General features: G+C 39.6%; 1 protein-coding gene across 30 annotated transcripts in view; it reads right to left on the minus strand.

The window, feature by feature from the left end:
* dlg1b (discs large MAGUK scaffold protein 1b) overlaps positions 1 to 27,500 on the minus strand; it is a 234,999-nt gene that overhangs the window by 23,108 nt on the left and 184,391 nt on the right. For all 30 annotated transcript variants that reach the window (XM_052477160.1, XM_052477168.1, XM_035800367.2 and 27 more), the window contains 5 exons: positions 20,939 to 21,095; positions 19,973 to 20,075; positions 5,297 to 5,411; positions 2,292 to 2,468; positions 873 to 939 (listed from right to left, as the gene is read on the minus strand). In XM_052477160.1, the coding sequence (XP_052333120.1) occupies positions 873 to 939; positions 2,292 to 2,468; positions 5,297 to 5,411; positions 19,973 to 20,075; positions 20,939 to 21,095 (619 nt within the window). The remainder of the gene's footprint in view (positions 1 to 872; positions 940 to 2,291; positions 2,469 to 5,296; positions 5,412 to 19,972; positions 20,076 to 20,938; positions 21,096 to 27,500) is intronic.

Consider the following 27,500-nt stretch of genomic DNA (forward strand, 5'->3'; position numbering starts at 1 on the left):
TGAAATGGTACCATGAATATGCATATCCTTGCTTCAGGGCCTGAGATACAGGCAGTTAGATTTGGGTATGTAATTTTAGGCGAAAATGAAAAAAAATCCTTAAGAGGATCCCCATTAAAGGAGCCCCATTAAATGACTAAAATATCAATTGAAAACCACATTGTGAATCATTTTGACCCCTACCTTTTTGAGAAAAAAGTATTACTTGTTAAACAAAATACCTTTCTCTGAGTATTTTATTATTATAAAATAATATAATTTGGGCTTCCTGAGTGTTGCAGCGATCTAAGGCACTGCATCGCAGTGTTAGCTGCGTCACTAGCGATCCTGGTTCGATATGGGGCTGACCGGGAGGCGGTGCACAATTGGCCCAGTGTTGTCCGGGTTAGGGGAGGGTTTGGCCGGCTGGGATGTCCTTGTCCCATCGCACTCTAGCAACTCTTGTGGATTCCGGGTTAAGCGAGCAGCGTGGCTTGGCGGGTTCGTGTTTCAAGGGCTAACGGCTCTCGACCTGTACAGGAACTGCAGCGATGGGAAAAGACTAACTACCAATTGGATATCATATTGGGGAGAAAAAAAGGATTAAAAAAAATATTATTTTAAAATGTTTTAGCTCAGTATTTTAATTATTTATTTTACAGTCATTTTAACTCATCTTTATGAAGGGTGTCAATCATTTCAGACCCCACTGTATATTCCGAATGGTGAGGTCATCTTGTATGCAGACTACATGATTAATTCTAAAATCATACACTTCAAACCCAAATAAAACAATGCAAGTATTGCTTTAAAGTGTCACAATACTCATTAATCAGGTCAAACACTAAATCTAATGTCCTCCTTCCTCATAACGAGACAGAAATGTTACTTACCCCTCTGTCTCGCGACTTGGAGTTAAACTTGACCGTCTTTAGCCGTGCCCTCTCTTTCTTCTCCACCCTGAGGGTTAAGGTCATGAAAGTTCATTAGAGGTCATTAACCTGATAAAATATGTCAGTAACACAATTGATGGTCGCAAGATCATGTAATTTATAGATCGGCAGGTAAGGGTGCTCTCGAGCGGCTAGATGTTCTTTATCATTCGGCCATCAGATTTTCCACCAATGCACCTCATAGGACACATCACTGCACTCATCTCTGTATACCCGTCACAAGACCCACTGGTTGATGCTTACACCTCACTCACACCTATCAGAGATACCTACTGCAGCCCTCATCCTCCACATACAACACCCTTTCATATTCTGTTAAAGGTCCCCAAAGCACACACATCCATGGGTCGCATGATGTATTGTTGTCTCTACCTTCTTTCCCTTTATGCTGTTGTCTGTGCCCAATAATGTTTGTACCATGTGTTGTGCTGCGACCATGTGTTGCTACCATAATGTGTTGTCATGTGTTGCTGCCATGCTATGTTGTTGTCTTAGGTCTCTCTTTATGAAGTGGTGTGGTGTCTCTTGTTGTGATGTGTTTTTTCATATATATACAGTGGGGAGAACAAGTATTTGCGGTGTATCAAATATTTGTTCTCCCCACTGTATATGATGTTTATTTTTAATCCCAGCGCCCATCCCCACCCGAGGCCTTTTGGTAGGCTGTCATTGTAAATAAGAAATTGTTCTTAACTGACATGCCAAGTTAAATAAAGGTTAAATAAAATTAAAGTAAAAAATATTCAAGAAACGTTCCCAAAATTCCTGGTTGAGCGTTCCCTGTTTGAGGATTCAGAGTTGCAAGATTCACTCCCTGCTTATTCTCTTTCCTGATTCCAGGAATTCAAAATTCAATGTTTGTTAGACGTTTTCAAGGCTCAAAAGTAGTCTTCTTTTGAGTTAACTATTTTGTAAATCCTACTGTATGCAACAATCCAATATGATTTGTTAAAATAAGCACCATGCAATTTCTAGATTTGCAGTACTTTTCCATTAATTTGTGGCCCTGACATACAGGACATCGGACACAGAGAAGTATCTATATCCAGACCACTTAGAGGCTAAATAAATATTCAGAAACGGTCTAACGGAAACCAAAGCTTCAGCAGGGAGGAACCCAATATGTACCTGAATGTGCCAAATCTATTTTAGAACGGCAAGTTCTTCAAAGGTAAATGTGTTTTGCAGTCACAGCATTAATTGTAGGACCTGTGGACTAGGGCAGGGATAGGCAACTTGTCGAGGAGGTCCGAGACACTTTTGTTTTTTATTCTCTCCGTCTAATCAAGGACTGATTCAGACCTGGGACATCAGGAGTACAACTACGAGTTAAAATAGAAAAACAGGAGGGGGGTTTACCTTCTCTTGCTGGGGATGACACCCACTTCCTCTGACTCGCCCTCTGGGGTCACCTGCCGAGCCTGCCACCACTCGTCGTCTGAGGCGTTCACCACATGCAGGATGTCCCCGAATTTAAAGTTGAGCCCCTGAGAGGGGAGCCCTGAGTCCTTTGTCTTGTCATAGTCGAATAGGACTCTGGAAAGAGTAGGAAACAAGTCACATTCAGTAAGTGAGTTTGATCATTTAGATGTAGTCATCTGGCTGGCATATGGCTAATATTTGATTAACAGTAAACTATAAGGTGTAGTAACCAAATATTATACATCTACAGTTTGTCAGATGCTTCAAGATCACAAAATTAGTACAATGTTAAGATGAGTCCACATCCCACGCCATCGGTTGTGTTGATCCTGCTATATGCCTCAACTAAATGAATGGACAGAAGACCACTGCAAATTTAGAATTCATACAGTGCTTATCTTTACCATTCATTGTAGATTGCAGAATATAACTGAATCTACAAAACAGACGGCCTGAGGTATGGAATTAACTCAAGACTTTTGACAAATTTCTAAACATCTGAGGTTATGCAAGGCCCTAAAGTGCGACCAATTAAATATTTTGCTGTGCAACCGGGAATTTTAATTGGGGACCACCAATGCGACCCAAAAAATAATCCCAATTTTTTGTTTAATTTTTATTTCTAATATCTGTTGTGATGATAAGGCTTCCTTGTATCACTGTTTCCTGAGCGCAGATTATTTAACGTCATGCACCATTAATACAACAAAAACGGCTAGTTTCTAACCCAAACAGTTAAAAAAAAATCTGGCCCCGTATTACTGGCACAACCTTTTTATCTTCTCGTCACAGAAACCATGCTACGGGCCGCTATAAAACTACTCGTGGGTCGCATTTGTTTTACACCTTGTTCAGTCATTCTTGTTACCTCATTAGCTAGCTAGCTATCAACCTAGTAATAACTTTACCAGAACATCCCCTCCCCAAAAAAATGTATATGTTTTTTTAAAACCTTTATTTCAGCAGAGGCCACAATTTGGGGGCACAGAAAGAAAAACGGTTCGCATGGTCAGGAGATCAGTGATCATAGCAATGAATGAATGACAGATGTCTTGCATGTCGTCATCACAAACTTGACGCTCTAAAAGAGCGCACCATTTTCAATTTAATACATCTCAATAGGAAAATAGTGATTTTACATAATGTAGAAACCTAATATTACACAAATGACTAATTTCAATGACAGGTATTTGTAGAAACATTTTGGCTTTTTATAATAAACATGTATTTACAAGGTTACAATTTTTATTCCCCTTTTCTCCAAAATCTGATGATTACGATCTTGTCTCATCGCTGCAACGGGCTCGGGTGAGGCAAAGGTCGAGTCATGCGTCTTACGAAACATGACCCGCCAAGCCGCTCTTCTTAACACCCACTCACTTAACTTAGGAAGCCAGCTGCACCAATGTGTTGGAGGAAACGCCGTTCAACTGATGACCATAGTCAGCCTGCAGGGGCCTGGCCTACCACAAGGAGTTGCTAGAGCGCAATGAACCAAGTAAAACCCACCCGGCCAAACCCTCCCCTATCCAGACGATGCTGGGCTAATTGTGCGCCGTCATATGGGACTCCTGGTCACGGCCGGTTGTGACACAACCTGGGACCGAACCCCAAGCTGTAGTGACACCACAACTGTTAGACAGCTGCGCCACTCGTGAGGCCTCTCCTCATTTTTTTAAGTTAGGAGCACCAGTGCTACCAATTAAACATTTTAATTTTAAGCCCTGAGTGCAAGGTTAAGCTGTAGACCTTCAATCTATTTAGAGCTGGTGATGTCTTTTAGTTTGTTTTGGAGTCATCTCCACCCCCTTAGAGCTGTCTGACGCATGCACCTGTGCATCACACGGTGACGTCATTCTGAATATTGAATAGCTCTCCGTGTGTTTATGCTAGAGAATTACTGTTGCAGCTCAAACCCTTATTTCCGCAGATATAACGTTTGCGCCGATTCCATAACACTGGGCTTGTGATAGTGGAATTTATCTACTCATGAGAGGATCTGGACAAGAAAATCACCACGAGATTGTCTGTAAAAACCCAAACCGTGTAAGCTACAAAACAATATATCACAAATATCGAAAGCGGAGACTCTCACAAAGGTGTTGGTTGTACTGCTCTACGAAGCACACCAGCTTCAAGGGAGTCGTCAATGTAACCCAGTACCAGGCTGTAGAAATTGCAAAAAGCGCAAAGGGGGAAAAATGTGCCCAAAATAATGTGACCAAACATGGGTCAAACTATTTTTCCATAAGTTTTCTTATACACTACATTATCAACAGTATGTGGACACCTGCTTTTCGAACATCTCATTCCAAAATCATGGGCATTAATATAGAGTTGGTCCCCCCTTTGCTGCTAAGAGTCCAATGGCGGTGAGCTTTACACCACTCTAGCCGACCCTTGGCATTGTGCTTGTGTCCGTGCGGCTGCTCAGCCATGGAAAACCATTTCATGAAGCTCCCGACGAACAGTTGTTGTGTTGACATTGCTTCCAGAAGCAGTTTGGAACTCGGTAGTGAGTGTTGCAACCGAGGACAGGAGATTTGAGGCGCTAAGTGCTTCAGCACTCGGCGGTCGCGTTCTGTGAGCTTGTGTGGCCTACCACTTCACGGTGGGCCGTTGTTGCTCCTAGATGTTTCCACTTCAAAATAACAGCACTTACAGTTGACTGGGGCAGCTCTATAAGGCCATGAATTTTACAAACTGACTTGTTGTAAAGTAAAAGCCTAATTCAATGGTTCATAAAAATATTTTGTTATATATTTTTTGCATACCAATAAGGGTCCTAAAATTCAAAATCAAGTTGCTAAATGATACATTTTACAACCATTTTAAAACAATTCCACATGTTAGCTTAGTCGATATTGCGATCTAAGGGCTTAGACCTACTTAGGTTAAAGCTAATGGTCATTTACATTTCGGGGAACCTCTTTAGGTATTACCTAACGTACAGTGACCTCTTCTGGCTGGTCCGCAGCGAGCCCGACCCCGAGCTGATGCTGCTGTTCATCATCTGTTCTCGCAGGTCATGGATCTTGGCTTCAAATCGACTGTACTCTGAAAGGAAAACATAAGCAAAATAGACACAATATTGGCTTAATTCATTAAGAAGAAATTCAAATGTATTAAAAATGTACTAAAAGAAACAAAAAGGTCACGTCCCAATAATCTCTCCTTCCTCCCAAAGTGTGTTCACTTGTTCCCTTCACGGATTTGAAAGTAAATGACTGGTGTAAGAAATATAGTAGAAACTCCCCCAAGCCCATTCCTCTACATTCCTTTGTGGGAAGTAGTGAACGAGAGTAAACTTAAGAAACAAGATATTATTGGGACACACCCTATAATATGGGGTCATATGCACCAATTTGTAAGTCGCTCTGGATAAGAGCGTCTGCTAAATGACTTAAATGTAATGATGATAAATGGGTCCAAAATTGACACCCTTGAAAAAGATGAGAAAAAAATGACTAAATATATAACAGGGAAATTATATTTTATACTAAAACAATTCCCCAGAGAAAAATATTTATTTTAACAAGTAATATTTATTTTCTCAAATAAGGTAAGGATTCAAATTATTGACACCCCTGTTTTTAATACCTTTCAATACTTCACCTGGTGAGGATAACGGCACTGAGCTTTTTTCTAAAATGTTTTATGAGATTGGGGAACACATTGGGAGTGATCTTACACCATTAATTAATTTTTCCAGATTCTTGATATCCTTTGTCAACGCTTATGTACTGCCCTTCAATTCAAACCACAGGTTTTTAATGATCTTCATGTCCGGAGACTAAAATGGTCATTGCAAATTGAGGTGTCATATATTTATGGATGCCAAGGGAAGCCAGGCTTGCCCCAAACATTGACCAAGAAAATAAATGTCCTTCAATTTGCAAGAAGCTGAATGCATCTAAACAGAGAAAATATCTGAGCGAACGAAACAGTGCCCCTCTGTCTCAGTATGTGTAGCCCATTATCTGATGCTGTCTAGTCAAAAAGAGTATGACATTGTTGCCACCCGTAGCGCTGAATATCTAACTCTGATATCAAAAGGTCCCACAATTGACCGTGCATTTCAGAGCAAAAACCAGGCCACGAGGCCGAAGGAATTGCCTGTAGAGTTCCGATAAAGGACCTTTTTGCCACATTTTGCTACGTTACAGGCTTATTATAAAATTGATTAAAAAAGATAATCTACACACAATACCCCATAATGACAAAGAAATTTAAAACATTTTTCCAAAAACAATTATGAAATACCATTATTTACATAAGTATTCAGACCCTGTGCTATGAGACTAAATTGAGCTCAGGTGCATTCTGTTTCCATTGATCATCCTTGAGATGTTTCTTCAACTTGATTGGAGTCCACCTGGGGTTAAATTCAGTTGATTTGACACACCTGACTACATGGGGCGGCAGGGTAGCCTAGTGGTTAAAACGTTGGGCTAGTAACCGGAAGGTTGCAAGTTCAAATCCCTGAGCTGACAAGGTACAATTCTGTCGTTCTGTCCCTGAACAGGCAGTTAACCCACTGTTCCTAGGCCATCATTGAAAATAAGAATTTGTTCTTAACTGACTTGCCTAGTTAAATAAAGGCAAATAAATAATAATAACATAAGGTTGAGTGCATGTCAGAGAAAAAACCAAGCCATGAGGTCAAAGGAATTGTCTGTAAAGCTCCTAGACAGGATTGTGCCGAGGCACAGATCTGGGGAAGTGTACCAAAACATTTATGCAGCATTGAAGGTCTCCAAAAAACAGTGGCCTCCATCATTGTTAAATGGAAAAAGGACCACCAAGAGCTGCCCGGCCAAACTGAGCAATCGGGGGAGAAGGAGGTGACCAAGAACCCGATGGTCACTCTGACAGAGCTCTATAGTTCCTCTGTGGAGATGGGAGAACCTTCCAGAAGATCAACCATCTCTGCAGCATTCCACCTTTCAGGTTTTTATGGTAGAGTGGCCAGACAGAAGCCACTCTTCAGTAAAAGGCACATGACAGCCCGCTTGGAGTTTGCCAAAAGACACCTAAAGACTCTCAGATCATGAGAAACAAGATTCTCTCGTCTGATGAAACCCAGATTGAAACCTGCACCATCCCTACGGTGAAGCATGTGGGAATGTTTTTCAGCGGCAGGGACAGGAGACTAGTCAGAATCGAGGCAAAGATGAACAGATTAAAGTACAGAGATCCTTGACAACCTGCTCCATAGCACTCAGGACCTCAGAATGGGGTGAAGGTTCATCTTCCAACAGGACAATGACCCTAAGCACACAGTCAAGACAACGCAGGAGTGGTTTAGGGACAGGTCTCTGAATGTCCTTCAGTGGCCCAGCCAGAGCCCGGACTTGAACCCGATCGAACATCTCTGGAGAGACCTGAAAATAGCTGTGCAGCAACACTCCCCATCCAACCTGACAAGCTTGAGAGGATCTGCAGAGAAGAATGGGAGAAACTCCCCAAAAGCAGGTGTGCCAAGCTTGTACTCAAGAAGACTCAATGCTGTAATTGCCTCCAAAGGTACTTCAACAAAGAACTGAGAAGGGTCTGAATACTTATGTAAATGTGATCTGTTTTTGTTGTAATAAATTAGCAACAATTTCTAAAAACCTGTTTTTGCATTGTCATTATTGTGTGTAGACTGATGAGGGAAAAAACAATTAAATCAAATAATATCACGGTTTCAAGGCATATGAACTAACAGGTTATAGAGCAAACAATGCAATTGGCACAAATTTGGCATGGGTCCTCAAAAGGTTATACAGCTGCACCTTCGAGAGCATCCTGACTGGTTGCATAACTGCCTGGTGTGGCAAGTGCTCGGCCTACAACCGCAAGGCACTACAGAGGGTAGTGCGTACGTCCCAGTACATCACTGGGGTCAAGCTTCCTGCAATCCAGGACTTCTATATCAGGAAGTGTCAGAGGAAGGCCCTAAAAATTGTCAAAGACTCCAGCCACCCTAGTCATAGACTGTTCCCTCTGCTACCCCCAAGCCATAAGACTCTTGAACAGCTAATCAAAGGGCTATCCTGACCTCCTCTTTACGCAGCTGCTACTCTGTTTATTATCTATGTATAGTCACTTTAACTCTACTTACATGTACATACAGTGGGACAAAAAATGATTTAGTCAGCCACCAATTGTGCAAGTTCTCCCACTTAAAAAGATGAGGCCTGTAATTTTCATCATAGGTATACTTCAACCATGACAGACAAAATGAGAAATAAAATCCAGAAAATCACATTGCAGGATTTTTAATTAATTTATTTGCAAATTATGGTGGAAAAAAAAGTATTAGGTCACCTACAAACAAGCAAGATTTCAGGCTCTCACAGACCTGTAACTTCTTCTTAAAGAGGCTTCTCTGTCTTCCACTCGTTACCTGTATTAATGGCACCTGTTTGAACTTGTTATCAGTATAAAAGACACCTGTCCACAACCTCAAACAGTCACACTCCAAACTCCACTATGGCCAAGACCAAAGAGCTGTCAAAGGACACCAGAAACAAAATTGTAGACCTGCACCAGGCTGGGAAGACTGCATCTGCAATAGGTAAGCAGCTTGGTTTGAAGAAATCAACTGTGGGAGCAATTATTAGGAAATGGAAGACATACAAGACCACTGATAATCTCCCTCGATCTGGGGCCCCACGCAAGATCTCACCTCGTGGGGTCAAAATGATCACAAGAACGGTGAGCAAAAATCACAGAACCACACGGGGGGACCTAGTGAATGAACTGCAGAGAGCTGGGACCAAAGTAACAAAGCCTACCATCAGTAACACACTACGCCGCCAGGGACTCAAATCCTGTAGTGCCAGACGTGTCCCCTGCTTAAGCCAGTACATGTCCAGGCCCGTCTGAAGTTTGCTAGAGAGCATTTGGATGATCCAGAAGAAGATTGGGAGAATGTCATATGGTCAGATGAAACCAAAATATAACTTTTTGGTAAAAACTCAACTCGTTGTGTTTGGAGGACAAAGAATGCTGAGTTGCATCCAAAAAACACCATAACTACTGTGAAGCATGGGGGTGGAAACATCATGCTTTGGGGCTGTTTTTCTGCAAAGGGACCAGGACGACTGATCCGTATGAAGGAAAGAATGAATGGGGCCATGTATCGTGAGATTTTGAGAGAAAATCTCCTTCCATCAGCAAGGGCATTGAAGATGAAACATGGCTGGGTCTTTCAGCATGACAATGATCCCAAACACACCGCCCAGGCAACGAAGGAGTGGCTTCGTAAGAAGCATTTCAAGGTCCTAGCCAGTCTCCAGATCTCTACGCGATAGAAAATCTTTGGAGGGAGTTGAAAGTCCAGCAACAGCCCCAAAACATCACTGCTCTAGAGGAGATCTGCATGGAGGAATGGGCCAAAATACCAGCAACAGTGTGTGAAAACCTTGTGAAGACTTATAGAAAACATTTGACCTCTGTCATTGCCAACAAAGGGTATATAACAAAGTATTGAGATAAACTTTTGTTATTGACCAAATACTTATTTTCCACAATATTTCGCAAATAAATAAATAAAAAATCCTAAAATATGATTTTATGGATTTTTTCTCTCTCATTTTGTCTGTCATATTTGAAGTGTACCTATGATGAAAATTACAGGCCTCATCTTTTTAAATGGGAGAACTTGCACAATTGGTGGCTGACTAAATACTTTTTTGCCCCACTGTATTACCTCAACTAACCGGTGCATACGCACATTTTGTGCCTCCGCACGTCTACCCCCTGTATATAGCCTTGTTATTTTACTGCATCTGTTAAATTATTTGTTACTTTTATTTTCTATTTATCAATTTTTTTACTTAACACTTAAACATTTATTCTTACCTTATTAAAGCATTGTTGGTTAAGGGCTTGTAAGAAAGCATTTCACTGTAAGGTCTACTACACCGGTTGTATTCGGCGCATGTGACAAAATGTGAATTGATTTTATTTGTATGTGGGCTCATTTCCACGCAAAGTGGGAGATTCATCAATAAGAATGTTTGCTTGAGAGTGTGCGTAAATTCACTCACATCCATGACCACGCACACACACAGTGCCAAGTGGTGGAATAAGGGAACTGCTTATCAAATGTAGAATGAGGAAAATACATGTTGAAAAAGTGTTATATTGTGAGTAATAAAATCATTTTTATTTAATTGTATTACCATAGTTAATTCATGCAACACATCTTGACATGAAATATAATTTGACCACCACAGTGCATTTGTTAAGATAATAATCCATTTAAAGTACAGTAATTTGTTAAATTAGAGGTACGTGTGAGGGTGAAACCATTGTTGAAAGACTATAAAAACTGAGATAATGGAAAATTGATTGATCTTATCCTGCTCTGTTCGAAGATTTGGAACGCAATGCATGCCAACACATGCCATTCCCATGCACATCCAAGTGCTCTCCACCCTCTGGTTTTTGGCAACGGGCACTTTTCAGTGGGAGTTTGCCGATTGGCATGTCACAGCTCTTGTTGAGTCAATGTTTTGGATGTAATCGTTAGCAAAGCGACCAGTTATATACAATTTACAACAACAGTTTGAAGTCAATAGGGGTTTCTTTGGGTTCCCAAATAAGAACAGAACAAAAGACAGCACCCACATCGCAAAAAATTACCATCACAAAATTATTTAAACTATGTGAACAGAAAAAGGCTTCCACTATTTATGTGCAGGTGATAGGTTATGTGATGCGCAATATACCCTGCTGAATGTGGTGGTATGGTGGCAAGGTGGAATGTACAACTCTTTCATTCCACAGAACAGCAATTTTAGCCTATACAACTATAGGTTTTGAAAGATTTTGAAAAGCTGTTGAAAGGTTTGAAAGCTGTTGAGGATGGATGGCTTGTTGATGAGTGTTGCCTACACATTTAAGTATATTTTCCATTGCTAAAGCAACATAAATTGTCCTAATGCTCCTCTCTTCGTAGCAATGTTTTTTTTGTTACTGGTCAAGCCACAACTGAGCAAGCCAAATAAAACCTTTCGTCTGTACTCAATCTCTGACACTAGCACCTCTTTCAGTCTGAAAGTTTTTTTCTTTGCTTTTTTTGGTTGCGCCGTTGTATTTCATGGTACGGTGTTGTATTTTCCCCACAGCTTTAAAGGGATGATTTTGACCATATGGTTAATTAGGGTAGTTTTGAAATGCAAACATCAAAGCCATGCACGAGCACATGAACAATTGGTATTGATCAATGTTATCTCCTAACAGTGTGCGTATGACACTCGTAGGATTGTTTGATAAATCACACTTTTTCTATGGGTACGACCATTCTAAATTCCGTTAGTAAGTAGTACTTTAGAATAGTTTTTACGCAATATTGATAAATGACACCACAGGTGTTTACATTTGTTGGATGACATAGAGGTCTTTGGTGATGCACAACAGTGGTGGGTTTTGTTTTGAAAGAACCCCCACACCTAGTGTAAAATATGGTGGTGGGTTTTTAATGTTATGGGGCTATTTTGCAAACAGATTATATCCTAAAATGTCCTTTTACTGGGATTTTAGGATATAATATGTTTGCTGTGCCAGGAGGCTGACACTTGTCCAAAAGTGGATCTTCCAGCAAAACAATAACCCTCACATCAAAATCCACAAAGAAATTGTTAATTGACCACAAAATCAACATTTGGAAATGGCCATCTCAGTCTCCAGACTTTAACACAATTTAAAATCTGTAGTTTGAATTGAAGAGGGCAGTCCATAAGCACAGACAAATTATATAAAGGATCTGGAAAGATTCTGTATGGAGGAGGAATGGTCTAAGATCACTCCCAATGTTTTCATAAAACATTTTAGAAAAAGGCCCAGTGCCGTTATCCTCGCGAGGTGAGGTATTAAAAGGTATTGAACACAGGCGTGTCAATAATTCTGACCCCTACCCTTTTGAGACAAAAAGTATTACTTCTCTGAGCAATTGTATAAGTAAAAAATAATATAATTTCCCTTTTTTTGTGAGCATACAATATAGCTCAATATTCAATTTTTATTTTTTAACAGTCATTTTTGGTCATCTTTATCAAGGGTGTCAATAATTTCAGATCCCACTGTACATGTGCAGGTAGGTGATAAAGGGAGCACTTACCTGACGTATACATTCCGTTTAGAAAAAACAAGAGCGAAACTAACAATACATAAAAAATTGTGTCAGGGGCAAGGTCCATCTCATAATCTCCATAACACATTTACTTTGAACTTCAAGTTGAGACATATCGATCACATCTTACAATGTTTATTGCATTCATCAGCATTTCCTTACACCTAGACTTAAAATAAACCCTCAAGTCAGTTGAATCAATGAACTTTTCCACATCTACAGTATGATTTAACATTTGTTTTGGCAATCATGGCCTGAGAAAGCAAAATATCTAAATCAATGAAGGTAGACAAAATACTGTAGATCAGCTGAGCTATTCATTGTTATATTTTTTTAAAGTAAACATGAAAATATACTATAAAAGGGGAATGCATCGAAGTGCATACTAGTTCTTAAATGACATTGAGGGAATGGCAGGGTGAAATATCCCCTATTTAGCTTGAGTGGACCGTTCTGCTCAGCAATGAATGTCATCTTAAACTGCGGATCCCGTTTTACTGCAAGTAGAAAAAGTGACCACAAAACCTGCCGTGGAAATAAGATATGGGATTCACGTGATGTCATAACAAGTCCCATCAGGATAAAGACATTCAAGAAGGCCTGATGTTGCAGTTACAAATACCATGCATAGAGCTGACATGGTTCCCTATTCTACATAACAGAGAAACAAGTATGTCCTACACAAGTGTATTTCTAACGCATTGTGACGTTGCACTCCACTGAATGCGCTCATGGTTGGAAACAGACCAGGGTTCAGATACTATTCTAAATCAATACAAATACTTCAGCTGTGTTTGGTTGAGCTTGCCTGTTGCAATGGAATCAATTGACAAGTGCAAACCCTGCCCACCTGGCACTCCAGGCAGGCAAAGGCATACGGTCAAAGAATTAAAATGATTTCAAATAGTATATGAACCTAGGTCTGTCTAGTGGGAGATTAAATAGAAAGTAATTATATTTGACAAAGATGAGCAGGTTCACAGTTGGAAAGCAGTTCTGTTAGTAAGCAACTGTTACATTTTACCATTTGTAACGTGACATTACCCACTTTCCAGCAGCATAATGGACTCACTTATGAAGGAGATTGGTTTGTAATGTAATAATGCACCATTATAATATGGATAAGAAAAGACAGACCTGGGTTCAAATACTATTTGAAATCTTTCAAAACGTTCAGCGTTTGCTTTTGCCTGTCTGGAGTACCAGGTGGGCGGGGCTTGACGTTTTGCGACTATTCAATTGGTTCCATTGCGCCATGCAAGCTCAATCAGGCCCAGCTTAAGTATTTGAAATGATTTCAAATAGTATTTGAAGCCAGGTCTAGAAAGAGGCAAACTTAAGGTGGAAGAGACTCCCTTTAATGCAATAAACCCTGTTCCTTCTCCAAGACCCCCAACAAGAAATGCCTCATTATAGCATTTATTTTCAGATTGAGATTACACCAAAACAAAATCAATAGAATCAATCCGAAAGATAATTCATTCATAAAACACTGCAACAATAAAATAAAGACTCTTTTGCGCATAAACTGCACTGCTAGCTAAAGCACAGTATGACTTCTTAACACTATGTCAATAATAACATAACTCATTTGAATCTTTTCTCTGTTCCTCCTTGATGTTATTTAGTACTTACAGACTGCTCCCTGGAACATTCCAAGTGAGGCCGGATGGGGGACAAGGCTATGACACCGATTGCTAACTAATTCTACTCCTGATAGTTGGTGTAGTCCACGGTCCTAGCAGTGTGTGAAGCAGAGCCTTCACTAAATCAGCGCAAGCCAAGAGATACAGTAGATCAGCTTTAATATTGCAGATCGAGTGTAGCTTCCATCAATATAGTTGTATGCATCATTTCCAATCACCCATATACACATATATATATATACACACACACACACACACACATATATATATACATATATGTATACGTATATGTATATATATATACATATATGTATATATATATATGTGTATATATACATATATATATACATATATGTATATATGTGTATATATACATATATATATATATATGTGTATATATACATATATATATATATATGTGTATATATACATATATATATATATATATATATATATATATATATATATATATATATATATATATATATATATATATATATATATATACATATATGTGTATATATATATATATATATACATATATGTGTATATATATGTATATATATACATATATGTATATATATATATGTGTATATATATGTATATATATACATATATGTATATATATATATGTGTATATATATGTGTATATATATGTATGTATATATATATACATATATATATATATGTGTATATATATGTATGTATATATATATACATGTATATATATATTATATGTATATATATTATATACATATATACATACACATATATACACATATATACATGTATATATACACACGTATATATATACATATACACACGTGTATATATATATACACGTATATATATATACGTATATATACACGTATATATAGATACACGTATATACATAGATATACGTATATATAGATACACGTATATACATATTCATATACATATATATACACACATATATATACATATATATACACACGTATATATATACACACGTATATACACATATACACGTATATACATATATACACGAAAGAAATGCCACCCCACACCATGACTGATCCACCGCCAAACCGGTCATGCTGGAGCATGCCCCCATGCTCTGGACACTACGCTGACAGACACAGCAAACCTTTTTGCCACATCTTGCATTGATGTGCCATCCTGGATGAGCTGCACTACCTGAGCCACTTGTGTAGGTTGTAGACTCCAACTCATGCTACCACTAGAGTGAAAGCACCGCCAACATTCAAAAGTGACCAAAACATCAGCCAGGAAGCATAGGAACTGAGAAGTGGTCTGTGGTCCCCACCTGCAGAACCACTACTTTATTGGGGGTGTCTTGCTAATTGCCTATAATTTCCACCTGTTGTCTATTCCATTTGCACTATTGTCAATCAGTGTTGCTTCTTAAGTGGACAGTTTCATTTCACGGAAGTGTGATTGACTTGTTTAAGTGTTCCCTTTATTTTTTTGAGCAGTGTATATCACTTTGCCTTATGGGAAGGTGCTCCATCATGCTGGAAAAGGCATTGTTCGTCACAAAACTGTTCCTGGATGGTTGGGAGAAGTTGCTCTCGGAGGATGTGTTGGTACTATTCTTTATTCATGGCTGTGTTTAGGCAAAATTTTGAGTGAGCCCACTCCCTTGGCTGAGAAGCAACTCCACACATGAATGGTCTCTCAGGATGCTTTACTGTTGGCACGACAAAGGACTGATGGTAGCGCTCACCTTGTCTTCTCCTGACAAGCTTTTTTCTGGATGATCCAAACAACCAGAAAGGGGATTCAGCAGAGAAAACGACTTTACCCCAGTCCCCATCAGTCCAATCCTTGTACCTTTGGCAGAATATCAGTTTGTCCCTGATTTTTTTCCTGGAGACAAGTGGCTTCATTGCTGCCCTTCTTGACACCAGGCCATCCTCCAAAAGTCTTCGCCTCACTGTGCGTGCTGATGCACTCACATCTGCCTACTGCCATTCCTGAGCAAGCTCTGTACTGGTGGTGCACCGATCCCGCAGCTGAATCAACTTTAGGAGACGGTCCTGGCACTTGCTGGACTTTCTTGGGTGCCTTGAAGCCTTCTTCACAACAATTGAACCGCTCTCCTTGAAGAGCCGATAAATGGATGATTTAGGTGCAATCTTACTGGCAGCAATATTGCCTGTGAAGTACTTTTGTGCAAAGCAATGACGACGACACTTGTTTCCTTGCAGGTAACCATGGTTGACAGACGAAGAACAATGATTCCAAGCACCACCCTCATTTTGAAGCTTCCAGTTTGTTATTCGAACACAATCAGCATGACAGAGTGATCGACAGCCTTGTCCTCCTCAACACTCACACATGTGTTAATGAGAGAATCACTGACATGATGTCAGCTGGTCCTTTTGTGGCAGGGCTGAAATGCAGTGGAAATGTTTTTGGGGGATTCAGTTCATTTAAATGGAAAATCGGGACTTTGCAATTAATTGCAATTCATCTGATCACTCTTCATAACATTCTGGAGTATATGCAAATTGCCATCATACAAACTGAGGCAGCAGACTTTGAAAATTTGTGTCACTCAAAACGTTTGGCAAGGACTGTAATTATACAATAGTTATCTTTTGTTTGTTTTTAATTCCATCCTTCAGCTACCCTCAACCCATCCCATATATCTCTGAAGACCATCCAGTTTGATTCTATTTTCCTTATATTTTTAACTGTGCTTTTTCACAAACGTTCTAAACATTTTACAGACACAGTATATTTGACCTTATTTACCTTGTTTTTTTTCTCCCACCCTTCAGCTCCCTTCTACCCCTCCCAATCTCTCACTTAACATAAACTATGCAACTACTATATGGAATCATGTAGTAATCAATATCATGCATGAACCAAAAAAGTGTTAAGTTAAAGAAATCAAAATATATTTTAGATTCTTCAAAGTAGCCACCCTTTGCCTTGATGAAAGCTTTGCACAATCTTTGCATTCTCAATCTTTGCATTCTCTCAACCAGCTTCATGAGGTATTCAGTGTCATCACAGCGCATGTTGTAACCCATGTACAGTACCAGTCAAAAGTCTGGACACACCTACTCATTCAAGGGCTTTTCTTTAGTTGTACTATTTTATACATTGTAGAATAATAGTGTAGACATCAAAACTATGAAATAACACAAATGGAATCATATTGTAATAAAACAAGTGTTAAACAAATCAAAATATATTTTATATTCTCCGAAGTAGCCACCCTTTGCTTTGATAAAAGCTTTGCACATTCTTGGCATTCTCTCAACCAGCTTCATGAGGTAGTCCCCTGGAATGCATTTCAATTAACAGGTGTACCTTGTTAAAAGTCCATTTGTGGAATTTCTTTCCTTATTAATGCATTTGAACCAGTCAGTTGTGTTGTGACAAGGTAGCAATGGTACACAGAAGATATCCCTATTTTGTTATGCAAGAACAGCTCAAATAAGCAAAGAGAAACGACAGTCCATTATTACTTTCAGACATGAAGGTCAGTCAATCCGGAAAATCTCAAGAACTTTGAAAGTATATTCAAGTGCAGTCAAAATCCATCAAGAGCTATGATGAAACTGACTCTCATTAGGACTGCCACAGGAAAGGAATACCCAGAGTTAACTCTAATGAACTTATCCTCTGCAGGAGAGTTACCAGCCTGAGAAATTGCTGCCCAAATAAATGCTTCACAGAGTTCAAGTAACAGACATCTCAACATCAACTGTTTAGAGGAGACTGCGTGAATCAGGCCTTCATGGTCGAATTGCTGCAAAGAAACCACTACTAAAGGACACCAATAAGAAGAAGAGACTTGCTTGTGCCAAGAAACACGAGCAATGGACATTTGACCAGTGGAAATATGTCCTTTGGTCTGATGAGTCCAAATTTGAGATTTTTAGTTCCAACTGTGTCTTTGCAGAGTAGGTGAACGGACGATTTCCCACTGTGGAGGTGTGATGGTGTGGGGGTGCGTTGCTGGTGACACTGTCTGATTTATTTAGAAATTAAGGCACATTTAACCAGCATGGCCACCACAGTATTCTGCAGCGATATGTCAAACCATCTGGTTTGTGCTTAGTGGGACTATCAACAGGACAATGACCCAACACACCTCCAGGCTGTGTAAGGACTTGACCCCTTAATGCAACCGCTGTGTCAGATTTCAAAAAAGCTTTACGGAAAAAGCACACCATGCAATAATCTGAGTACAACGCTCAGAGACCAAAACAAGCCATACAGATACCTACCATGTTGTGGAGTAAAAAGAAGTCAGAAATAGCATTATAAATATTCACTTACATTTGATGATCTTCATCAGAATGCACTCCCAGGAATTCCAGTTCCACAATAAATGTTTTGTTTGTTCGATAAAGTCCATAATTTATGTCCAAATACCTCCTTTATGTTTGCGCGTTTAGTTCACAAATCCAAATTCACAAGGGGCAGGCACTTAGTTCCGACGACAGTTCCATTACAGTTCGAAGAAACATGTCAAACGATGTATAGAATCAATCTTTAGGCTGTTTTTATCATAAATCTTCAATAATATTCCAACTGGACAATTCCTTTGTCTTTAGAAAGGAAAAGAAACGCAGCTAACTCTCAAGGGCTCACGCGAGACTGAGCTCATGGCATTCTGCCAGACACCTGACTCAAACAGCTCTTATTCTCTCCCCCTTCACAGTAGAAGCCTGAAACAAGGTTCTACAAGGTAGGAAGTGCAATCGGACCAAATTGTACACTGAATGGCAAAGACTTGAAAACCTACAAACCTCAGATTTCCCACTTCCTGGTTGGATTTTGTCTCAGGTTTATGCCTGCTATATGAGTTCTGTTATACTCACAGACATCATTCAAACAGTTTTAGAAACTTCAGAGTGTTTTCTATCCAAATATACCAATAATATGCATATATTAGCTTGTGGGCCTGAGTAACAGGCAGTTTACTCTGGGCATCTTATTCATCCAAGCTACTCAATACTGCCCCCCAGCCATAAGACGTTAAAGACTGTTGGAAAAGCATTCGAGGTGAAGCTGGTTGACAGAAAGCCAAGTGTGCAAAGCTGTCATCAAGGCAAAGGATACTTTAAAGAATATAAAATATATTTTTATTTGTTTAACACTTTTTTGGTTACTACATGATTCCATATGTTTTATTTCATAGTAGTCAAAATAAAGAAAAACCTTTGAATGAATACATGTGTCCAAACTTTTGGACTGGTACTGTAAGTGGAGATAACAATGGGCTTACAGTAGGCTATTTAGCATCTCCACAGAACACAAGGTGATTACTTGCCGTACGTGGTTTTAGCAGCCATTGGTAAAACATTACATATGGCATTCAAGCTTGCAATAAGGCTCAGTAGATATACATTGATGGAAATGTCTGTTTAAAGCAAGCTTGCTGATATTAGATTATAATTGTTCTCATCGAATGTCGTGAAGCTTGCTATAAGCAGATATCTACTGTGGTAATTCAATTACCTAAGAGCACCACACTAGTATATCAAAGCAGGTGTTTGATCCAATAGTAGTCCAACTCCTGATGCAGTTAGCCACACAGCAGTAATATGCCCAGTCAGTCAAGTGAAATGAGAGAGCGCTTCTCCACATGGTAAAACAATCAGGTCTGCTTTATTACGCTCCATCTTTAGCTGTGTGAACTACCTGAATATGCCCCAGTGTTGTGTTCAGTGGGAGCAATAAAGGAGTTAACTTACTTTGAGGCCCCGGACTCTAGTCTAGCAGTGACGCTCACACCTTCAGAACCGCATACATAAGTACAAATACAAAGAAAAAATGACAGTGATGCCCCCCGCTTATGTCATCACATAATGACTCACCCTCTGGTCTGTAGTGGGCCACGATGGTTACAGTCTGCCCAGCATTTTTCAGTGCCGCAGCCGCCTGCTCGTGAGTGGAGCTGCGGAGGTCCACCCCGTTCACCTGCAAGCGGGAAAAGCAGAAAGGAGACAAGTCATCAGGTTCATGTTCATGCTAATCAAGCAACCTCACTCTCACAAGATTTTAGTCAACCAGGCAAGTGTTCGAGAACACATTATCTTTTACAATATCGACCTGATCAAGTGTAGCAAAGCAGACAAATGGCTCAACTTAAAAACTCAAAAAATAAAAATATTAGTACCTTTAGAAAGTATTCATACGCCTTGACTAATTCCACATTGTTATATTGCAGCCTGAATTCAAAATGTATTAAATACTTTTTTTTCCCTCACATCTACACACAATACCCAACAATGAAAAAGTGAAACTATGTTTTTAGAAATGTTACTAATTGTGTTAAGAATTGTTTTTACACTTAAAAAAAACAAACATTTTATATAAAGGCTGTAACAAACAAAATGTGGAAAAAGCCAAGGGTTGTGAATACTTTCTGATGGCACTGTATACAACAGACAACATGAATAGGGTGTAACACAGAGCATTAAAAACACAATGGGACACAAGTGGTACTAAAAAACTGTTAAAATGTCATTTTGACTATCCCCAGTAGGCGAAATTCGCTGTAATGAAGATAATTGTGACCAGCTTGGCCCGCTGGGTACAGTAACTTACACAAGACTGGCGATGATGGAAATATCTGTGCAAATGGATTGAAGATTGTTTTGCACATTCCATTTTGTGTGTGTTAGTGTAGCATGGCTGTGCCCATGTGTGTAAGTGCAATAGTGTTTGAAGATGTTCTTACAGACGGTGTGTGGCTGTGTGTGCCTTCAAACTCGGTGTGTGTGTGCAAGTGTACGTGCTAGAGTGCCAGCATGAGTGTGCACGTGTTAGGTTATCCTTACAGAGACGAGGCGATCTCCTTTCCTCAGCTCGCCACACAGATCTGCAGGTCCCCCTGCCAGGATGAAGGAGATGAAGATGCCCTCTCCGTCCTCTCCACCCACTATGTTGAAGCCCAGGCCCGTCGCCCCTCTGTGGAGCACCACCTTCCTGGGCTCTCTGGGAAGACACAACAAAGAATAATGGGTAAAGTCCTCAGTCAGATTATTTCTCTAAAGTAATATGGTGGTGGTTGTGAATCCACGTAGTAAAGTCCATAGATTAAAAAACAAAAACATCAAAAGGTAACATTTTAGATGAAGTATGCTCTTATACCTGTGTAGTAACAGTCACAGTAGTAACATCGTATTAACATATTACAAAATAACACACAACAGTGCTATTGCTACTACAATGCTTGATTCACCTCACACTACATACTGTAAATCTGGCAATTTCATTATAACTGCACTATAACATCAATGTTTTGAACTATTGAACCAATACATGTAATTTTAATATACAACCACTAGGGGGAAAAGGCCATGTTAATTCTCGTGATGTGTGGCACAATAAGGATACAAGGCTGGAGAGATGACATTTCACTATGTATTACTTAAGCACAATCTGGATGGTTCTTCATCTCTTAAATGCTTCAATCTTGATTCAATCACTATTATATATTACCCATTGATTTTTTTTACCACTAGAACCACTTGGCCTCAAGTCATTCTGACTGCAACATTCTAACATTTCATTAGTTTAGGTTACTGTAGGCTATACGTAAAAACAAAAACAAACAAATTCATCTGTTCAATCAATTTTATTTGTGGAATGACTGTTACAACTATGAACCAGAACTTCAGTGCTGGAACACGGTAATATCTAATTTTTATGACAACATAATACCAATACCAACACCCAGTCAGCAAGACGTCTTGTCAAATATGAAAACATCACTAGCCTAAACATAAGCGGCAAGTGGCCTTGATGAAGTGAAAATCTGCACAAATGCAATAATGCCATTATAATGGATCTAAGTTTTGATATGACAGCAATCGAGCTCGTGCCAGTGCGTCGTCACACAATGGCATCAGTTGGATTTTAATTAGTGGTTATCGCTTGTCCTAACAGTTGACACATATCTTTGTAACTTTCACTTGCGTGACACACTGACATACCTTTGTTTAGTTGTAGTGCATAACAGTCTCCGGTTCTCTCTATTGAGTCCCCTTTGTCTTGTAATTCTTCAGCACCACTGTGCAGGTGCAGGTGCCTTATTTTGCGCATAGGGAGCTCCCGTCTCACTTTGTTCATGGTGCCGGCCAATTGTCCATGGTCACATTTCTCCGCTTGCCTCAAGCCTCATCACCATCACCAGCAGGTGGCAGTTGCTCACCTGCTGCCCGATGTGGATCTTTTTCCCAGACATTGAAAGCCAGCATGTACAATTAAGCACGCTTTCACAGTGTAGCCTACTCAAAGTAGGCCAGAGTAGACTAATGAGACTGGATTCTGTGGACTGATTTAGGATACATCCCACTTTGATATTATAATTATAACAGATCAAGACAATAGAATGGCCTGCCCTGTTTGTCATTCACAATTGGTAATTATGCAGTGTTCGCTTCCCCAAGCTCATCAACTCACCCATTCTCTGCATCATACTTTACATAATGTATTTAATATGCGGTGTGTGAAATTTGTGGTATTGTTTAGTTCAATTTTTGCAATTATTGGGGTGGTCATCAGCTGGGCAATGCACTTTCAACTGTCAGAAGGAGTGGAGAAGGCCACTCGGGGGAAGGAGTAGCTACGGGAGAAAACCATTATAAAAATGATATGTCCTCCTAAAACTGGTTGTAACTCCAGTTCTGTTTGTGATTTTAAGATTTTAACACCGACAGTGTGTTATATAGACTTATTTAGGAAAAGCCAAAGGAAGGGAACATGACTTAAAAATGGCAGAGTAACATAACCGTTTGATTCAGGAGCAGTCAAAATGACTGCTGAGTTCTAGTGTTAAAAGGGGCCATCTGCAGTTGCTACATTCAATTTTTGACTTATAAATTAATTATACATACCAATTGATTCTTGAAGAATATACACTACACGACAGAAAAGTACAGTGCCTTCGGAATTATTCAGACCCCTTGACTTTTTCAAATTGGTTAGGTTACAGACTTTTTCTAAAAATGTATAAATTGTTCTTTCCCTCATCAATCTATACAGAATACCCCATAACGACCTAGCAAAAACAGGTATTTTCTTTTGCCCATTTATAATAAAAAATAATAAAAAATGGAAATATTACATTTACATAGGTATTCAGACCCTTTACTCAGTACTTTGATGAAGCACCTTTGGCAGCGATTACAGCCTCGAGTCTTCTTGGGTCTCTGACTTCCTCCCTATAGGATGTCTCGTCGTTGTTGGTGATCAGGCCTACCACTGTTGTGTCGTCTGCTAACTTGATGGTGTTGCAGTCATGGGTGAACAGGGAGTACAGGAGGGGACTGAGCACGCACCCCTGGGGAGCTCCAGTGTTGAGGATCAGCGTGGTAGATGTTTTGCTACCTACCCTCCCCACCTGGGGATGGCCCGTCAGGAAGTCCAGGATCCAGTTGCAGAGGGAGGTGTTTAGTCCCAGGATCCTTAGCTTAGGGATGAGCTTTGAAGGTACTATGGTGTTGAACGCTGAGCTGTAGTCAATGAATAGCATTCTCACGTAAGTGTTCCTTTTGTCCAGGTGGGAAAGGGCAGTGTGGTGTGCAAGAGATTGCATCATCTTTGGATCTGTTTGGGCGGTATGCAAATTGGAAAGGGTCTAGGGTTTCTGGGATAATGGTGTTGATGTGAGCCTGCCAACCTTTCCAAGCACTTCATGGCTACAGACGTGAGTGCTATGGGTCTGTAGTCATTTAGGCAGATTGCCTTTGTGTTCTTGGGCACAGGGACTATGGTGGTCTGCTTGAAACATGTTGGTATTACAGACTTAACCTATTGGAACCCCCCCCGGATCTGGGATAATTGTCATCAACTACACTAAGTAGCATAGCGCAACGGTCAAATAATCTTACTAGAACATATTCATATTCATGAAATCACAAGTGAAATATAGCGAAACACAGCTTAGCCTTTTGTTAATCACCCTGTCGTCTCAGATTTTGAAATTATGCTTTACAGCGAAAACAATACAAGCGTTTGTGTAAGTTTATCAATATACTAACAAAACATTATGTACACCTAGCGGCAGGTAACTTGGTCACGAAAATCAGAAAAGCAATCAAATGAATCATTTACCTTTGATGAGCTTCGGATGTTTTCACTCACGAGACTCCCAGTTAGACAGCAAATGTTCCTTTTGTTCCATAAAGATATTTTTTATATCCAAATACCTCCGTTAGTTTGATGCGTTTATGCCTAGGAATCCACCGGAAATAGCGGTCACGATAACGCAGACAAAAATTCCAAATTATATCCATAATATCGACAGAAACATTGCAAACGTTTTTGTATAATCAATCCTCAAGGTGTTTTTCAAATATCTATTCGATAATATATCAACCGGGACAGTTGGCTTTTCACTAGGACCGGGAGGAAAAATGGCGAGCTCTCTGTTTAGCGCAAAAATCACACTGAGAGCCAACAACTGACCACGTACGCAATTTGGACGTTTATGCTCATTCTTCAAAATAAAAGCCCGAAACTACATCTAAAGGATGTAGACACCTTAGGGAATCCACAGAAAGAGGAATCTGGTTGATATCCCTTTCAATAGGCAATAAGGGATGCATAGAAATACAGGGGTTTCAAAATAAGAGTCACTTCCTGATTGGATGTTGTTGCCGGTGATGTCTGGTGAGGACCTACCTTATAACAGGCCTACAAGCCCCCAGTCCAGCCTCTCAGCCTATTGCGGACAGTCTGAGCACTGATAGAGTGATTGTGTGTTTCTCGTGTAACTCGGGCAGTTGTTCTTGCCATCGTGTACCGATCCTGTGCAGGTGTTGTTACACGTGGTCTGCCACTGCGAGGACAATCAGCTGTCCGTCCTGTCTCCCTGTAGTGCCCTGGCCACATCTGCAGTCTTCATGCCTCCTTGCAGAATGCCCAAGGCACATTCACACAGATGAGCAGGGACCCTGGGCAACTTTCGTTTGGTGTTTTTTAGAGTCAGTAGAAAGGCCTCTTTAGTGTCCTAAGTTTTCATAACTGTGCACTTAATTGCCTACAGTCTGTAAGCTGTTAGTGTCTTAACAACCGTTCCACAGGTGCATGTTCATTAATTGTTTATGGTTCATTGAACAATGGGAAACAGTGTTTAAACCTTTTACAATGAAGATCTGTGAAGTTATTTGGATTTTTACTAATTATCTTTGAAAGACAAGGTTCTGAAAAAGGGACGTTTCTTTTTTTGCTGAGTTTATCTACCAGTACTAAATGCATGTGTATGTATAGTGCGTATGATATTCTGTGTGTATTTGTGTGTGTGTATGCATGTGTCTGTTTTTATCTGTTTTAAATCACATTTCACTGCTTGCGTATGTTACTTGATGTGGAATAGAGATCCATGTAGTCAAGGCTCTATGTAGTACTGTAGAAGCTTACGTGTATAGTGTTGAGTCATCCGCATACATGGACACACTGGCTTTATTCAAAGTCAGTGGCATGTCGTTAGTAAAAATTGAAAAAAGCAAGGGGCCTAAACAGCTTCCCTGGGGAATTCCTGATTCTAGCTGGATTATTTTTTAAAGGCTTCCATTAAAGAACACCCTCTGTGTTCTGTTAGACACGTAACTCTTTATCCACATTATAGCAGGGGGTGTAAAGCCATAACACGTACGTTTTTCCAGCAGCAGACTGATCGATAATGTCAAAAGCTGCAATGAAGTCTAACAAGACAGCCCCCACAATCATTTTATTATCAGTTTCTCTCAGACAATCATTAGTCATTTGTGTAAGTGCTGTGCTTGTTGAGTGTCCTTCCCTATAATCATGCTGAAATTCTGTTGTCAATTTGTTTACTGTGAAATAGCATTGTATCTGATCAAACACAATTCTTTCCAGAAGTTTGATTTGATTTGAAAAAAAAAAGTTTACTAGGGGTTGGTAACAGGCTGATTGGTCAGCTATTTGAGCCAGTAAAGGGGCTTTACTATTCTTGGGTAGCGGAATGACTTTAGCTTTCCTCCAGGCTTTAGGGCACACACTCTCTAGTAGGCTTAAATTAAAGATGTGGCAAATAGGAGTGGCAAAATCATCTGCTATTATCCTCAGTAATTTTCCATCTAGATTGTCAGACCCTGGTGGCTTGTCGTTGTTCATAGACAATAATTGTTTCACCTCTTCCACACTGACTTTACGGAATTCAAAAGTACAATTCTGGTCTTTCATCATTTGGTCCCATATACTTGGATATGTCATGTCAGCGTTTGTCTTGCCAATGAAAAAGTCATTAAAGTAGTTTGCAATATCAGTTGGCTTTGTGATGAATGAGCCATCTGATTCAATGAATGAAGGACCGTTAAACAGCCACCACTAACATTGAGTGGCTGCTGCCAACACACTGTCATTGACACTGACCCAACTCCAGCCACTTTAATAATGGGAATTGATGGGAAATTATGTAAATATATCACTAGCCACTTTAAACAATGCTACCTTATATAATGTTACTTACCCTACATTATTCATCTCATATGCATACGTATATACTGTACTCTACATCATCGACTGCATCCTTATGTAATACATGTATCACTAGCCACTTTAACTATGCCACTTTGTTTACTTTGTCTACATACTCATCTCATATGTATATACTGTACTCGATACCATCTACTGTATGCTGCTCTGTACCATCACTCATTCATATATCCTTATGTACATATTCCTTATCCCCTTACACTGTGTATAAGACAGTAGTTTTGGAATTGTTAGTTAGATTACTTGTTGGTTATCACTGCATTGTCGGAACTAGAAGCACAAGCATTTCGCTACACTTGCATTAACATCTGCTAACCATGTGTATGTGACAAATACAATTTGATTTGATTTGATATGACCGAGTTGGCTTTTTTCCCCAAAATGTTATTTAAGGTGCCCAAAACTTTTTAGTATCATTATTTATAAAATTGATCTTTGTTTCATAGTGTAGTTTCTTTTTCTTTTAATTTAGTTTAGTCACATGATTTCTTCATTTGCAGCACGTTTGCGAATCAGTTGGGCTGCTAGACTTAATTGCCATACCCTTTGCCTCATCCCTCTCAACAATACAATTTTTCAATTCTTCATCAATACAAGGGGAAATAACAGTTTTTACAGTCATTTTCTTAATGGGTGCGTGCTTATTAATGCAATCTAGTTTTAAATGTATTTTATTTGGCTATTCAAGATGCCGTAGCTGTCAGACGTCTTTGTCCTGTCCCTTGTATATATATTTTTCTTTGCATATTTAAAAAAAATATTTTCCTAAACCTCAACTTCTAAATACTCTCCTAAAACCCGCCTCTCCCAATGTGGCGTGGATATGTTTTTTTGTCTAAAGTATTTCTATTTACTTTGGATCTGGAATCCCACAAC

Source organism: Oncorhynchus keta, chromosome 23, assembly GCF_023373465.1.
Source record: "Oncorhynchus keta strain PuntledgeMale-10-30-2019 chromosome 23, Oket_V2, whole genome shotgun sequence".
Lineage (NCBI taxonomy): Eukaryota > Metazoa > Chordata > Actinopteri > Salmoniformes > Salmonidae > Oncorhynchus > Oncorhynchus keta.